Source organism: Anabas testudineus, chromosome 6 (assembly GCF_900324465.2).
Source record: "Anabas testudineus chromosome 6, fAnaTes1.2, whole genome shotgun sequence".
NCBI classification, from domain to species: domain Eukaryota; kingdom Metazoa; phylum Chordata; class Actinopteri; order Anabantiformes; family Anabantidae; genus Anabas; species Anabas testudineus.
The window spans coordinates 18,127,740-18,145,995 of NC_046615.1; the positions used below are offsets into that span (position 1 = coordinate 18,127,740).

Consider the following 18,256-nt stretch of genomic DNA (forward strand, 5'->3'; position numbering starts at 1 on the left):
CTCACCTACAAGCTTTGGTAACAGTATAATTAAGCAGAGATTTTGACATTGCAAAGCGTGAAAAGCTATAATGAACAACACTAACATTCATTTGTTATTAGATTTACTGTATCATTCGATTTATAAATCTCGGTAAGCCATGAAAGTACATTTTCATTTAAGTTATCAATCACACCTGTGCTGTCTTTTATCGACAGCAAAATGCCTCCTTCAAAAAGAGGGCTGCACATTTTACGTGTAGATTTCTGTATAGCAACCATAATGTTAAAAATGCAACTGGAGAATTTATAGTTTGACCTCGTCAGCAGCAGCTGACAAAACAGTCTCACCACAAACTCCATTAGCTGTTCTGGTGCCTGCGATCTGTAGAAGAGCTGTTCAGTCACAGCTTGGCAAACTACATCTGCAAGAAAAGATCGCACGATGCAGTTGAAAGGCAAGAACAGCTACTAAATGGATATTGTGGTGAGATTGTTTTTGTCAAATAAATTGAGAAATTTTCTTCTCAGGCCTTCCTGGTTGTGCAATTTCATCTTCTTTACAGAAATGACAGTCGATGCAGTATGATCTAAAATCTACAAATCTATGTATTTTAATTGTGCAATAATCTGCACATTGTTTATTATAAATAAAACAACAAAATGTCAGAAATTAAACATGCTTGGTATAATTTTCCATAGCCTGAGCAGATGTGTCCACATTGTTTGTTTTATTGATTATTGAAAATTATGTTATGATTCAATTTCTGTTCTTGAAGATGCAGGCAGGTAATTTCATTGCACGAAATTTGGTTCCTTGTCCAGTCATTGCATCCTTCCTTCCTGTGGAGAAACCCTTGATCTGGTCCTTGTGAAGCACCAGATAAACGGATGTACACGCTTACATCACATGGTAAATAAGAAAAGAGGTTTGACAGGAGCACCACAGCATGTTTGTGTGCCGTCATGTGTGTCTACAGTATGTTTCTATTAGAGTATTACGTACATGCGCATAATTCTTGTGACACTTGCTGTAACAAATGTGGGCAGATGCATCTTCCACAATACCAGGCATTGTGGTCGGCTGACGTCATTGGAATGTATAACTACAGAATGAAAGAGTGCTCTATAGAAGGGGGAGTACAGGATATAAAGTGCACTGCTTTCTGAAAGACACAGCAGATACCCACCGGCTCTGAGTGTAAGATGTGTGGTTAGATGTTTCTGTAATGAGCAGAGTATGCCGTGAACCCTGGACTAATGGCTTTTTGTAGAAGAGGGCACAGGAAAACACACCATGCACACAAAACCACAGATAAACGAACATGATTTCCTTTATTTCTGTACATTTCTGAGGATGTGGGTGTCGGTCCTCTTTTTGGAGCTAGGAATGCACTTACTGGGTCTGCAGCTATGTCACTTGGCTTACACTGCCTTGAGGCATTGTGCATGTGTTTGTGTGTGTTTGCGTGTACACATGCACACATATGCCAACCCACCAGCCATGTGTAGCGGTGTTCTATTTTTCATTGCAAATTTTATTTCAAGTCAAGTGGTTTTATCACAAGCAGTAAGACACGCTTGCTTTCGGGGTTTTGCATAGATTTTGTTACTTGTCATATTTGAGAGTCTTTGCATTTGTGTCTGTGTCTATATGGCTAGACGTCATGCATCTGCTGTGTAGTCAGTGCAGCATAGCGTGTGGTCTTGTATCCATCGGACTGCCTGTGGGGAATTTCAGCAACAGTCAATTCCGCCTCTATAGATTGCTGTGGCCTGAACCCTGTGGCACACTGGAGTATTTATGTTTTTCTGTGTTCATTTACAGCCAGTATTTAGCTCAAACATGAACTGCTGAACAAAACACTACCAACCCCTTTCTAATTATTGTAACTAAATTTACATTTCAAGTTATAGCCATTTAGCTGGTGCTTTTATCCAAAATGACATAACAGCACAGTGAGTGAGGGGGCAGCAGTTCAATGTCTTGTGTAACAACATCTCGACAGGATGTGGGCCTGTTAATGAAACACACATGTATTGCTGCAAAATGCATATATTCAGTAAGTTACATTATGTACATTTTGAATTTCTTCAGAGCTAGCTGGACCAATGTTGCTGTATTGACCCCTGTGAAGCAAATTCAATTGTTACCGCAGCTCAGGGAACAAGGGATTGATCCAAACAGGCCATACTGTACAGGTCTCAACATGAAGAATAAGTAGAAAATAGTCTCTATGCACTTGAAAAATGAATTAAGTTCTGTGCAGCTGCAGGTCACAACATCATTACCACATGGGAGGCTTCTCATGTTAGGATGTGCCTGCATTTTTGGGAGCTTCTTGCCAAATTAGATGGGCTGGCTGCAGAAGTCAGAGCCCTCCACTGGTTTATGGCCTCTGTAGGTGACAGTAAGCCCTGCACAGCATGAAATAATGTGTTCCACATAGTACTGAACAACTGCAACTACCCAGATGTTAATCACCATATGCTCTTAAGGCATGCTTGGAACTGATATGAGGTCAGTGTAAGTGGTTAATAATATCTGGTCGTAAAAATGTTTTATAAGTTTGGGAACAATATAAGTTGTTTTTAGATTTTTCTCAAAATGCAGTGAGACTTACTGAAACATATCATACAAAACATTTGGGCAGGAGTTACAAAAGATATGCACCTCTTCCAAGGCTATGCTTATTATGTTTTAAGCGCACTTCATCCCATACAGTTATGAACTGTCAGTGTCATGATGCTCAAACATACTGTACAAACAACTGCTACCTCCTACTCAGCGTGCAAATGATTTTTTAAAAATCCCTTTGCTAACAAATATGTGGACTATGTCTTTCATCTGTCTCTGTACTAGTTCGCACTCTCAGTTTTATGCATTCATCATACCATTGCTGTGCTGTTTATGTGGAATGCAGCAGTTTACATTTTGCTTTACTCTCTCTGCTCAGTATTGCTGAGCTTGAATCCCGAATAAACGAAGCCGTTCACTGATGTTAGGATGAACTTTTGTGAAGCTCTGTCAGACCTTTATTTACAAAAGAAAGAAAAAATTGTGGCTTAAACATACAGTAAAACCCAAGTCGTAATAAGTCGTAACAAACCCTAGTTTTTCAAGGACCTCTTATCTTGTTGATTCTCTGTTGTAGCCCGTTAGAATCCCCTTGAAGCTGAAATGAGATTTCAGGATTATAGCAGTAGCTACTTGCACATTCATAGTTTATGTCTAGTGTGAGAATCTTTGGTAGCATTGCATGTTGTGGTAATATAATGAATTGAGGCCTAGTGGTCTGAAACACGATCCTACAGAGCCATAATGTGCAACTAGAGGTTAAATGGGGGCAGTGCAGCCAGTGACGTCAGACTGCATCCTGAAAATAGCGGTGAGATCTCAATTCTCCACACAGACAGATACTCCGGAGGAGAGGAGAGAATGAGTCAGCTGTCCTGCCGACATGAGCCAAGATGGAGAGACATATAGAATGAAAGATTAACGATGAATCAATCAGAGGTAGAGACACAACTGCAGCAGTGGATGAGCAGAGACGAAGGACACCCGCGGTCTGAATCCCACGCCTTAACATTGACAGTGGAGGATGATGCTCTTGTTGCTAAGGAATACCTGTTACCGTGGTGATAAACTCAAGAGCGGTCAACTGTTCTCACTGGTCGGAGATGTGTTAGCAATGCTGTGTGACTTTCTTTGTCATTATTAGCAGGATAAGTCACTGATGTCAAGTCTCTGGAGGCATTTACATTACATTATTCTTACAAATTATTCTTCTCCATTTTCTTTACCTGGAAATTCTGTATCCAACGAAATAGCTTAGTCCTCCGTACAGTAGATCTCTGCAGTCATTGAAAAACATAAATGATCCACAATGTTGCAGTGGGTGACATGCACCTTCATTACAGATGCGTTGAGTTGTTGTCCTGCTGCTGTGCTCACTAAAAAGGACTGATTCAACATCTTCTTACTGTATACTGGGTATGCTGATATACATACCGAACGTACTGCGTTTTACTCACTGTGAATTTTTGTGAGCGTGGACACAGCTGTATTTATAGTACATCAAACTTAATAGTTGTTTGGAGGGTAAATCTTAAACTTGTTTTACTTTAACAGTGTTGCTATTTGAAGTGTGCTCCGGTCAGGTCAGCCCTTTACAGAAACAAAGCTGTTGAGACATGATTACACAGTGTGGCATGATGAGGAATTTACCGGTTTCCATCTCCTCCCTGTGGATTTTGTCAAATGAAATTGTTTGTATGTATTTTACTGTTCACTATTCTCAGAACAAATGTTTTATTCTCGAGTTCCCTCAGCACAACAAAGCATTTCCACTGCAGGCATGATGAGATTGTGCACATTCAGTGACAAGTGATTTTCAGCCATTAATAATATATCTTGGGCTTAGCCCTTGTTAAAAAATAGTTACCAAGACTTAGAAGTAGGTATAGGTGATTTGTTAGGGTTATAGTAAAACTGAGGTCATAAACTATGTCTTATTAAGGTTAAAGTGGAGGTTAGGTCAAGATTAAATAAAGAGGAAACATGTATTTATAGAAAAACAGACTTAACATTAACCAAAATATTCTGTACTCCCAGACTTTGCATCTAATGCTAACAAATTGTTTTTAACTGACAAGCAAGGCAAGACAAATCATTCCAAGTGCAACATAAACTTTGAACTTATTATACTGTATGTGGAAAGAAAATATCTTTAGTAGCTCTTTTGCGTGCTCATTATTAATTATAAAAATAATTACGTACATTATTGATCCCCTTGGGGAAATTGTGGTTGGACAGCTGCCAGACAGGGGGTTTGTAGACAACAGCTCTACCAACTGAGCTACTGCCGCCCCATTCTTCATCAAATAAACCATGCCAGATCTATAAAAAATAAGCCAGGCCGTTTAAAATTTAACACTGTGGCTGCAGATGCCATTGTGGGGTGTGAGAGTGGAAAGGCTGAAACTGAAAATGGGCAGTGTGTATGTTCCGATCTGTGAACGCGCTTGGGTTGGGATGTAAGAAACGGTCTGGGCATGTCCACACACATAACAAGATGGAAGGCGGGTTCTGTAGTTATTTACTGTATCGCAACAGTAGAAAGATGTCGACTGGAAGACGCCTGTCTCAACCTGCGCTGTACAGTGATGTACTGAACGGTTCCACCAACAAAAAAACATTTTACACATGTATTACTGCATGAGTGGACAATGCCTTTATGAGTTCAGCAACACACACACACACACACAAGTTTTATATCAACAATTAAATTACTTACTCTTTACACACAGGACATTCCTGGTGGTTCATATTAGCTTCTCCTACAATGCTCTGATGCAAGAGCATCACACACACTTTCACAAACACACACTTGTCAGAATAAATTATGATACTGTTATTTACAGTTGTGATAATCTGCACAGTTCTTCTATTATACCCCACCAAAAGTTAGCACGCAGTACATGATGTCCTAACAGTGGATTTACAAGTGGCTGGAGTTCCTGCAGTGGGGAAAATGACTGTAATCATCTGTGTTACTATGAAACATTTATATAATGTAAAAGCCACCAGGCTCAGAAATGAAGAGTTTGCTTGGTACTGTACCTACTGTATTTGTTTTGATCTTTATTTTTCAGTAATAAGAGCAAATGTTTAATCATTTATGACGTAAACCTTCATTTAAAAATGGCAACTTTCAAACTGAGACGAACAATTATTATCATTATTAATGTTGTATGTTTATATTATTATAATTACGTCAAAAAACAGAAGAAAATAAAAATGTAAGAAATGCTACAAGCCTGCAGCTTATCCGAAAAAAGGTGCTTTTAACCAACCTTGCAGGCTTCCTCAGGTTAAATGGATAATTGAAATGTTTCTTTAGTTTAGGTCGTTTTGTTTATTGCGTCATACATATTTAAGAAAATCTTACTGTAGATTCTCATACAGCTTGTTTCCATATGGATAAAATATATATAAAAACAGGATGATTTAAGACTATAAAACTATCTGTGTAGTATCACGCTAGTGGAAATTCCCCTTCTGCTTGAGTAGCACATTGGCGTTCCTAATGTGGAAATTAGTGCCAATTAATGGAGGGAATTGATTAGTACACCTTTTACCAAGGGCAAGCTAATCATTGCTGATTTGTTAGAATGAAAACTTGAATAATGTTGGACCTCAGTGTATCCTGCTAGAATCACTGGTTTAAAATACTAGTTGTGGTGTTTTAGTTTGTGGTAGCAGCAAAGACTGAAGACGTTTTAGTCTTGTGCAGCTCGTAAACAGCTTCTACAGTGAGACGGTGTCTGAGTGAAAGTATGAAAGAACTTTATAGCCCTCATAAGTAGATGCAGTGCATCATCACAAACGTCTTTGTGCAAACAAAATAAGCAAATAAGGAAATACTCACCAACAAAGGAATCTTTCCTCAACTCAAATGTACCTGAGTCTATGTTTGTGTCATTCTCCCCTCTGTTACTTCTGTCTGACAAAGCATTTCTTCTCATGCCACTTTGCTTTCAGTGTCTTCTCCTATTTGTTTGGTTTCTACCTGCAGGTTGTTTTGAATAAAACCGTTAAATGTAAACATAAATGAATGACTTTAGTTCACTGTCATGTGTTTGTGCTTGTTGTCAGCCTCTTGTTTGTTAGTGCTGGTGTTTTCCACTTGCTCGGCAGTAATGCTTTCTCTACCTCCACCTGTTTTTTCAGTGCGATTGCACACAGACTGTATCAGTGTGGACTGATTGATGTAGATAACATAACCACTAACCTAATCTAACCTTATTATAATAAAGGCCTTGTACATGTACAGATTTAGGGCTATCTTGCAGCTATCTTGCATGAACATTCTTTGTTTAGTATTTCTTACTTTCTGACTGTCCCTGTTCTTTTATTTATTTTTTATTCAGCCTGTCTCACTCTTCTGGCAGTCTCCTTCTCTGTTTCTGTTGCTGCCTCTGTTTTTCTCTGCTCATGTCTCTGTTTTGTTCTGACTGGTCTCTCTGCTTGTCAGCCTACTACTCTCTTTCTGTCTTTCCGCCTCTCTATTTCTCTCTATCTCTGTTTGTCTGCTTCTATGTCTCTCTGTATACTGTATTTGTCTCTCGGTCTCTTTCTTTCTCTCGGCCGACCTCTTTATTTTTTGCCTGCATATTTTCTTCCATCTACGTCTTTCTGTGCATGCTTCTCTCTGTATGCTTCAGATTATGCTTCTGTCTATATGCGACTTCCTTTTTTTCTTGTGTTTTGTTCTAGTTGTGGCCACCTCTCTGATTCAGAGTCTTCCTCTGCCTTGTTTCATCTCATTTTCTTTCTGTATTCTTTTAGTTCATCTGTTCGATTCCTCTTTGTTCTATCACCGTCTCTCCTCTGCGTGTCTTTTACACTGTGGCGTATTTGCTGTCTTAATGTGTTTGCTACTCGGGTATAGAAAGTTATATGGGTTGTACGGCCAATGGCAAGACGAGCCGGATAAAAACACCGCTCCTATGGACGTGATGTATGATACCCTACGTGACTGCTTTGGTAAAGAAGCACCGTCAAGGGCACATCCCTCTACTCCCTCTGTGTGTACGTGAATTGTAAAATAGTAATGGAATCCCAATGCCAGAGATATCTTCTGTCCTTTGCTGCTGCGTTGGAGAACCATTGCTGTTGTGTGTCTGTGTGCATGTTGGCCTTGCCACCACGTTAACGCTTTGTGTCCTGTATCCCCCCCCCCCACTTTTTTTTTTTGCACTGCAGTTGCCATGGCAACGCACCAAGAGGCTCTATCTACGCCTGTGACCGCAATTTTATAACAGCTCACAAGCGCTGGCTTTGTGTGTTTATGTGTTTAGATTTTTTCTGTCCTAATTTAGCAGTTGATCACGTTGGCAGTGCTGTGAGGTGACACTGAATAACAAGAGTTTGTCAGGCTTTCTTAGGCTCTGCTTTCACGGACAGTTGTATAATTCTTGCAGAGATGCCACTGAAAGGTTCTTTTGAAGTGACAAAATGAAATGTGTATATGTTTGTCGATCAGAGTAACTCTGCTCTCCATTCACCATGTACTGTAGGTGGAGAAATTTGCTGGATGCCATTTTTGCAATATGGTTACTGTAGTGACAGCATACAGCACTACAGTGCTTTAAAGTGGGGATTCCCAACTGTTTTTGCTTGTAAACCCCTAAAAAGAAACAGTATGCTCTTGGGTTGCATCACAAGTCTCATATGTCTTAGGCAAAGAAAATGTTTTTTTCTTTTTTCACACTTTTACTTATTATATGTATTATATTTCCTATTTAAAAGCTGATGTCCTGGCTGTAAAACGCACAATGCAACTCGACTGCAGACATTTCATTTCTAATATACCTGCAGCCAATGCAGCCTTGAGCCTCTTGAGTCAAGCAGAGATAAGGAGCAGCTCAGGAGGTCTGGCACGATCACATCTTTCTAACTTTCACAACCACATCTTTTTAACTCCACACCCGAACATTTTTACATTTCTTGTAGTCTTCAGCAGCAGCCAGTGCTGACTCCAGTAACATCCATCAATTGAGGCAATTTATTAAATTCAGTTTTGCACCATAAATGTGCATAAATAAATATATTTGCTTTGCTATCTTTTTAGCTGTTATAGGCCCTCAGATTTATCTTGTGATAGAAACTACTGTTTAAAAGGACCTGTGAACAGTTATGAAGTAGCATAGTGGTGCTAGGATGGCATCAACGTATAGGACTGTGTTTACTGCCCCACAGTCCTAAAACACAACGTGGAACACCATGCTTGATCAATCATTGTAAGTCACCCTGGATAAGAGTGTCAGCTAACTCCTTAAAATGTACCCAGCCCTGGAGAGAGAGGGTCTGTGCTCTGCCTATTTAATGTGTTCCCTCTCATGGGCACGGTTCCATTTTAGACCAGTGAGAGGAAGTGGAACAAGGCCGTTAACAGAAAAGACTGACCACAGAGATGAACCCTGGAAAGCTGATCAAGCCTGTCATCCCGAGAATGCTGTTGTTTTTATGTAGTAGTACTTTTTTACATTTTAAAAATAGAGTTGTTGAAAAACACAGTTGCCTGATTTTACATTCAGACAATTATTGTAGGAGTCCTGAAACTAAGACAGGAAGACAGAACCATGACACGCTGTTGCAGATATCTCGGGTCTCTTGTGGTCAAGTCTCTTGTGGAGAAGCTCCCGACACCCGCAATTATACCAAATATTTGATATTTGTATTGATTAAAGGGAACTTATCACTTGCTTTTCTGTGCGGTGTAGCTTTAGCAGTCAGCAGCTGCTCTGATGTGCTGTGTTCAGGGACAGTACAGAGTGTAGGTCACGCATGTTGTGAGGCATTCAGGGAGAGAACAGGTGAATGACTTAACATACACAAAAAAAAAACATTACATTATTTACTCGCATTATATGACTGTGCAGAGGAGTTTCAGTCTTTGTGCCTTCAGCTTGCTGCCTGTTGATGGTGATGCCAACTGTACTGTAGTTCATCTGTTACTTATTCCAAACATAGACATACAGTGCGTCACTCGCTTGAGACCTGTCTGATGCAATGTGTCTTCAGAGCTGCCAATGTAGACGTTTCAGTACTGAATGAATCACTGTTATATAGATGAAAAAGTTCACAAGTTATTATTTTGATATTAGTCACCTGCTCCTAAAGCTCAGTCTACAGTTGCATTTTATTGTGAGTCACAACTAAAAGTATTTCAGTATCTCAAAGTAAATGGTTCAAGCCAGGAGGTGGATTCCCAGTAAACGTTACCTAACAAACTTTCATTCCACTGTTGTGTTTACAGGCCTGAGATCCAGCAGAAAGCCCCTGTGAGTGCCCCTCCTCCCCCGCCACCCCCTCCGCCTCCCCCTGAGCCGGCAGGTCCCCCGGAGCCGGAGGAGGAGATCCTGGGCTCTGACGATGAGGAGCAGGAGGATCCCGCGGACTACTGCAAAGGTCAGAACGACACACAGACACTGAAGTCCGTCCGTCCCAGCTGATTAATTCCTCCGTCTACATCTGTTGTCCAGAGCTCAACAATAGCTGCCCTGTCTCCTCTTTCTGTCACTGTCTGTATTTCCTCTTCTTCCTCTGTCATTTCTCTCTCGATCCTGACGGGATTTGCAGCAGTGTTGTTCATTCGGTCATTGCGAGACGCTCAGTAGTTGTGACACCAGAGTTTCAAGGTTGTTTGGTTGGGGCCAGAAAAGAGCAGTGGTCATCCTGCAGTGGTCCAGGATACCTAAACACTGTGCATTACACATTTGACATTTGACTATACTACACTGTAGTATTTTGACCATATGCTGTAAAACATCAGTAAGAGTTGCTAATTTCAGTGGATTGCTTCTTGCATCTTGTTTCGAAGCTCGCATTTGCTGGCCTTCCTGCCCTCCTTGCGTGTCTATTCTATTTTATTTGAAATTACACAATTTTGTGTTCAATAAAATACACCTACAGTGCATATGAGCCTGGCAAGCTGGAGTGCTTCTTCTGCCAGCTGGTAGTGTCATCGTAGCAAGAACAAAAGTGGTTTTTGATGTCTCCTTTAGGTAAACGCGTTCAATCTCAGGTTGAGGCATTACAAACATTTACTAAATTATTCTTTTTAGTTGTCTGAGTATACATTTGTTGTTCAATTTAAAATATGTGCTGTTAAAACTCAGCCCTGGTTTTTGTAGCCAGTCCTCTTAATATGGTTTCAAATTCATTTGTCAAAGTGGAGTTGAAACAAACGCTTCATGCAATAATAAAAGTTATAGTGTAAAACCTACACCTTAACATATACAAAGATTACAGCATGTATTATTATTTGGAGTAGAGAGTTAACTTTGAATCCTCACCAGCTTTAAATGTGTAGTGTATTATTTTAATTTATTAGACATATTTTGGACCAATATTAAATAATGTTTGAATTGGATGCATCTGTTCATTTCAATCGTTCCAAGTGATAAAATGATTCATTATCTAAAAAAGTGAAAAATGAATTACAATCACCAGTTTTACCATTTTATTAGGAAGGCACTGGGAAATCTAATGCAGTCTAATACTGTGCATTGAATCATGCCTTCATAAAGGTTGAAAGGTTTTAGAGAAGTGTTGACATTACGAGGATTTTGGAGGATATAGATTGCGCGGCTGTTAAATTATGTTGCATCATGCTGAGAGGGGTTTCTGTTATTATTACTGATCGCTGTGTTCAACTTGTTGTTCTTGCTCTAAGGTTTACAGCTGTTGTCATTTCACAGGTCTAAAATTGAGCAACTGCTATTTTTTCTAATCATACTTTCCTAGATGCGGTTAGGAATCTTAATGTTGTGTTGTCCTCCAGCTTTTTCTTTTTTCAGTCATAAAACACTTCCCTCTCTTCTCCCTTTCTGTTTGACCTCCCTCTCCCTCTGCTGCTCTCACTAATGGATTTCATGTCATCACTTGCAGTCACCTGTAACCTTCATCTTCTCTCCTTGTCTCTCTTTATCTCTCTCAGGAGGGTACCATCCGGTGAAGATCGGGGATTTGTTCAACGGGAGGTACCATGTGATCAGGAAACTGGGGTGGGGCCACTTCTCCACCGTATGGCTATGCTGGGACATACAGTGAGTCACACACACACACACACACACACACACACACACACACACACCACAGTGTTTAAATTCAGCTTCAGATTGCTTTCAGGCGTATAGACATTCACCACAAGCGCAGCGTGACCCAGAAAAATCACTCAGGGACTCAACAGAGGGAATCTTGCGGTTCTTCACTTCACCTAACTCTCATGGACACACGCGGCGTCCGATACACCACTCACACACACACGCACCTGTTGACAGGATTTGGCACGTCACCATGACAACAGCTGCAACCTACACCACCTTGCACCATAATGTTGTTTCTGCGTTCATGGGGCAACCAGGGTGGATGGATGACAGTATCATCAACCTAGTGTCACCTTTCACTGACTCACACACATGCACGTACAAACTCATTTACTCATGTCACTGGTGTTAATTACACTAATGGTGGGTGGGCAAACAGTGAACTAGTAAGCCGGGGTTGGATAACTTTACACATACTTTTCAGTTCAGAACAGTGTTTAAAGTAAAATGACTAATACAATGATTTTTCTCACTCTACTTTAAAACAAATGAGTCATTTCAAATGATTTTAAGTAAATGTTTTAATCATGTTATCGCTCAAAGACAACCCAGAGAGAATTACACCTAAATAACAAATACTTTCAGTTATAAAAAGTATATATGTGGACTATTTAAGTACAAAGAGGTGTACGTTATATAATCCTAACATTATTTGTTCCTGATAAAATGCCACACAGCTCATACATTTACATTTCCAGTGGCAGCTTGAATGTGCTGTGATTGGTCCAGGTGCTATTTTCACATCTCTCACATGAATACATTAATTATCATCGCCGGCTTTAATAAGCTGTTGGTTTGTGAGTTCGTTTAAAATGAGACTATGAATATGTGTGTGTGTGGTTACAGAGTGAAGAACTTTGTGGCGATGAAGGTGGTGAAGAGCGCCCAGCATTACACAGAGACGGCCCTGGATGAGATTAAACTGCTGCGATGTGTGAGAATCTGATCAGTGTGACATTTCGGTGTTTGGGATTCCCGTTCTTTTCATCATTACTTCCTCTTGTTTTCCCTTTCGTCTCCCTGGCTCCCTTTTTTCTTTCCTAATATTACTTTCTTCCTTTGTTGCATGCTTTCTTTCATTTCACACCTCATCATGTCTACCTCTCTGTTTACAAGAAACATCAGTCATCGTAGAATCAATTTTTCAACACCTTCCTCTCTCACGTCCATCTATCTCCTTGTCCTCTTCCTTTTTCTCTCTTTTCCTCATTCACAGCCACACAGTCTTTTTCTATTTTATGTGCTGTTTCTTCTTCCTGTCATGCTTCCTTCATCTCCTCGTCCTCTTCTCCAACCAGGTGAGAGAGAGTGACCCCAGCGACCCAAACAAGGACATGGTGGTACAGCTGATAGATGACTTCAAGATCTCCGGAGTCAACGGCATACGTATCCTGATCAGCTGTGGATTTGTGTATAACTGAATGTGCGTGAGTGACAGAGGTATAAAAATATTAGTCCTTGACGCTCCATCCCAGATGTGTGTATGGTGTTTGAGGTGCTGGGTCACCACCTGCTCAAGTGGATAATTAAATCCAACTATCAAGGTCTGCCACTGCCATGTGTCAAGAGCATAATCAGACAGGTATCGCGCGCGCACACACACACACACACACACACACACACACACAAACACTAACACACACACATATATTTGCAGACATAAAAATATTTCAGACAATTGTAACTGCGTTTATTCACAAAACCTGGATAATTATGCACCACAATTAGGTATTTGTAAAATTACACAGAACATATTTATTGCATTACTATCCTGAGTGGAGCCATGTTGTTTCGATGTTTCTTAACTCTTCCTTGAATTCCTCTGAACATTGTAAACTTTTGGTACTGAGTCATCGTACAGTAAACATATAATCATGAGGTAACTTGGTATGTAAAGAAATCTTCTACTTTTATTTATATACAGTAAGCCAGTTCACCCAGTGTATACAGACACAATAACAGCTGGTAACAATTAAAAGAAAGGCAAAAAACAATGATTTTGTTAAATAATAAACAAATCCTCCACAAAATTAAGGCTCAAATGGAGAAAGACCAGAAAAGAGCATTAACATGAACATAAGTGTGGCTCCAATCACTGTCTGAACAGGAAAAATCAGCCATGTCATTGTATGTCAACCAATAATTTGGAAATTAAGTAGCAATTTAAATATGTAAGTGATATTATGGCTGTGCTTTTGTAGTGGCTGTGTGTGTTTTATATGTTTCCTGCTCTGACCTCTCTGTCTTTGGTCATGTCAACTTAATTCAAATGTCTTTATTTGAACCTAGTGCACACACATGCACAAACACACGTATCTTAGCAAATAAAAGATAACATAATGAAGTAACAGAAGCTCTACATGTTGACCACAGTGACATCTACAGTTCATTCTCAGACTATGACATAAATTCAAAATCGGCTTCACCGGTTGCATTGTATGTTTTTATGTTAAAGCAGGTAAAAGCTGGGTAACTTTGGAACATAGCAGGCAAACACATCTTTATGATATGGCACTAAAAAAAGGCCTTTACACGAGGGAATAAACTTAAATCCTAGCATAACAATTAAAATATGGAAGGCAATCTGGCAAATAATTTTACATTGTAATAGACGTGTCCCACATTGGGTGAACTAAGTTGTTTTTTTTATTTTTTTTTAAAGGCAGCCACATCTCTGTAGTTCGGGATATGTCTTCTTCTTGGAATCAGTAATATTTTGTGTCTTTGCGAGCATCTGAGAAAAAGGCAAAATGTGCATTAAACTATAGAAAGCATTTCTGTTTGTAACTCCTCAGCATGTGAGGAAAACATTTAAATGTATTCAGCTTTCTTGTCCAAACACAGCTTGCTAGAGATGGTCTGCGAACGGCTGGATGAAAAGAGAAAAAGAAGAAGGTGGATAAAGAAATACTTTAGAAAGAGCAGGGGACAGACTGATCCAGTACTTTCTAATACAGTGTGTGGCATTGTGCAGCTCACCTCAGCACCACTGCCACCTTAAGATGCAGCACTTTCAGGCATTTTCCTTTCAGCCACCTGATGAGCATGTGAAGTTGCTGAGCCATTTCAGCTGCTGCCAGCGTCGCACATCTCAAAAGCCAAGTAGCAGACGAGCAGAAATTAAATGAGGCTGTTGTTTGCTTCAGTCTCAGAGCCTCTGGACAGAAACAAATAAGAGAGCCAGTGAAACAAAACATTAACAGCCTCTCATCTGTGCCCCCAGAAAATGATTATCATTGAAGAACAGCTTATTTGGTTTGTAGAAAGATAAAAGAAATGAAAAGGAGAGAGACAGAGTAAGAACTGAGTCGAGCGTGTACACCCCTAAAAAAAAAAAGAGAGTCACCATGTTTTTCAGTAACAACATGCGTCTGGTTATCTGAATGTGTTTGTAGGTCCTGCAGGGTTTGGACTACCTCCACACAAAGTGTAAAATCATCCACACGGACATAAAGCCGGAGAACATCCTTATGTGTGTAGATGATGCATTTGTTAGGCGCATGGCGATGGAGGCAACTGAATGGCAGAAAGCTGGAGCCCCCCCACCATCCGGATCAGCAGGTAAGCACACACACACAATCTCACGTTTAACAGATTCTAAAAGAATAGTTGGTAATTACGCTCATTAGTTTTCTTCCTAAGAATCTTGAACATCTTCCTTCAGATTTTAACATTTAGAAGTGTAAAAAATTGATGAGAATATTGTGGAAATGCACAGGAACGTTTCCTGTGTCCGATGAATGTGGCCCCTGTTAAGGAATCGTCACATTTTTATGGATGATATTCTAATAAAATATGTTCTACAGACGTGCGGCATATTACTTATTTCCTGTTTTTGGTTTATTTTGTAGGAAGCTAATCAATCAGCTAATCTGCAGTACTTCTGATTTGAAACTAATACTAAGAAATGCAATAAAGCGTGAATTGCTAATACAGCAATGAATAGGTTTTGATAGTGAATAGTAAATGATCATGTTTAATATAGAAGCCCCCAGTAAAGAACAGGATTCACAGGAAAACCTTTCGTACCTCCTCTGCAGCCTACTTTTTGTTCTACACAGAGACATTTCTTGCTTTTTTATCTTCCGTTGCCGAGTTCCTCCACTGACAAAAACGCAAGGTTTTAAAAAAACAGACTTGGCGAACTCGAGCTGAACCCTGTCCCCTCGGTGAACCCCCCCCCTCGTGAGCTGTCAATTGCTTGCATCAGCCAGTGGATTCTTTTTGAGCCTTAGGGTAACCAATTATACTGCTTACATTTCTAAACAATTAAAGTCAGGCACAAAACCATCAAGTGTCAAAACAGAAGCCAATGTGTTGATAAAATCTCTGTGACTCAAGACAGAAAACAAATATATTGTATTGTCATTAATACAAGTAGAGATGTGCTTCACAGCAAAGCAACTTTTAACGGGTTATTGGTACATTATACAGACAGTATATATATATACTCATATTTATAATAGTAAATGTGTGTGAGGAATATCCACATCAGTTACTTGTGTGTGAAATGGGTGATTCAGCGCACCACTGTTCTCTGTGATCGTGTGTATTAAGAGACTCTTTATATTTAAATATTTAAATATTAAAGATTAATCATATTTGGTTTACAGATATTAATCTGTTTAGAAATGCTATCACTCTGCTGTAACTATTTTAATGCTCAATATTCAAATTTTGTGTCAGACAATCTAGGTGCTGCACTCTATAGGAGCTACGTTCTCACGTTTGAGAGGAATAAACCATTAATATTATGGATCTGGGACAAGTGAATAAGGCAGGCGGAGTGTGAAAGATTGTGTTTTCTTTCCTTTTTCTTTGCAATCTTCTCACTTCACCTACAGATTCTGTATGTATCACGTCAATGAAGAGCGAGCCGGTCCTCTGGTTATTTATTTATTTTCCAGAAGAGTAAAAAATTTGAAGTTTGACCTCGGTTGTGTGACAGATTGATGTTGGTGCAACTTCGAAGCCTCTGACGGTTGTTGTTTTTCTTTCTGTCTGTCAGTTAGCACAGCCCCCCAGCTCAAACCGGTGAGTACAACAGATGTGAGTATGAAAATAAAGCAATGCACACACACACAAACATAAACTCACACGTAAACACAGACAAGTAAAATAAAACAAAACAAGATACATACCATTAGATTATTTTCCCACAGTTCAGTTTCATCATCACAATTGTTAGAGACGCAGGCAAAGTATTGACAAATAAATAAATACTGTCAAATTTCAAAAATACTGTATTACCTGCAGTAAAATGTTATTCTTTAGTGTCCCTGAAATCTATTGGGAAAATCAGTAATATTGAGATATTACTGTACATAACATGTTCTAGTTGTCCTGTGAAAACCATGTATCTGTAAGTTTACACAAATGCAAAATATAACCCTGTTTCTAGCACCGTGACACTGCACTTAAAAACTTAACTGCTTATTTAAATTGTATCACTCCAGCACTCTGCTAGTCTGAGTCATCAGAGGTGCATGGCTGTGGTTTGATTGAATCTGATTGGCAGTAGTCTGGCAACACAAGCAAACAGACTCACAGCTGTTGTCAAGCACATTAGCATACAGGCCGTATGCCTCTCTCTGTCTCGTGGATCCCATCATTTTTTCCAGATCCTCATCATGGGAGGAGGTTGTATGGTCCAGATCCTACTGGCTGGCGGTAACACAAAGTCCCTGGATGCATTCCTTGATCACGTTTTGTCTGTTTGGTTGTTAATAAATAAAAATAAGCTAAGTGGTTTTCACTGGACAACAATGACAGCTCTATTTGAAATGTATTAACATACACTGAAAGTGTTAGGTGACATTACCACCATTCAACAAAAGTTATTTTTCTTTAAATAGCTCCTATTTGTCTCCCCTGTGACTTCTCTGCTCCCTTTCCTGTCTTTTTCCATCCCAGGTTGGAAAGATCTCCAAGAACAAGAAGAAGAAGCTGAAGAAGAAGCAGAAGCGGCAGGCGGAGCTGCTGGAGAGGCGGATGCTGGAGATCGAAGCCCTGGAGAGAGAGGCTGAGAGGAGGGAGGAGAGAGCCAAAGATGGAGGAGAGAAAGGAGAGCTTGAACACAACCTGCCTTCACCGCTGCAGCCACCACAGCCGACGCTGGGCCCCAGCATGGCCCTGGGAGAGAGCGACGATGAAGACGATGAGGAGGAGGACGGGGAGGATGAGGAGGAGGAGGGAGGAGAGAGGGACAGGCCCATCAGGTTGACTAATCATACATGTGAGTCACATTACAGATACATAAAATCCAACCCATAATTTTCTCTTTGTACGTTTGAGAAGAACCGCTGCAGTTTTAAATTCGTGCACCACCGGTTTGAGCCTGTGTTTCTTATGAAAACACACATTTTCAGTCGTGCTAACATAATTGCAAATGGTTTTTCGAATGATTAATTAAACTTGCATTAGAAAACACAATGTGTTGCTGGAACACAGGACTAGTGTTTGACGATAATGGGTCATTTCCAGCTACAATAGTTTCCGAAGTTCAAATCTGTGAAAAAAAATGGACATTTCATCCTGATGATGTAGCCTGAACACATTTTCAATATTTCACAAGAAAAACTAAATCAATAAAACACTACAAA

General features: G+C 39.9%; 1 protein-coding gene across 6 annotated transcripts in view; it reads left to right on the plus strand.

Moving 5' to 3' along the window:
• srpk2 (SRSF protein kinase 2) overlaps positions 1-18,256 on the plus strand; it is a 56,096-nt gene that overhangs the window by 28,749 nt on the left and 9,091 nt on the right. For 4 of the 6 annotated variants that reach the window (XM_026366676.1, XM_026366678.1, XM_026366680.1 and 1 more), the window contains 8 exons: positions 9,803-9,954; positions 11,486-11,594; positions 12,501-12,588; positions 12,953-13,040; positions 13,130-13,236; positions 15,050-15,215; positions 16,663-16,703; positions 17,568-17,889. In XM_026366676.1, the coding sequence (XP_026222461.1) occupies positions 9,803-9,954; positions 11,486-11,594; positions 12,501-12,588; positions 12,953-13,040; positions 13,130-13,236; positions 15,050-15,215; positions 16,663-16,703; positions 17,568-17,889 (1,073 nt within the window). The remainder of the gene's footprint in view (positions 1-9,802; positions 9,955-11,485; positions 11,595-12,500; positions 12,589-12,952; positions 13,041-13,129; positions 13,237-15,049; positions 15,216-16,662; positions 16,704-17,567; positions 17,890-18,256) is intronic. The other 2 variants (XM_026366682.1, XM_026366679.1) reach the window with 1 other exon arrangement.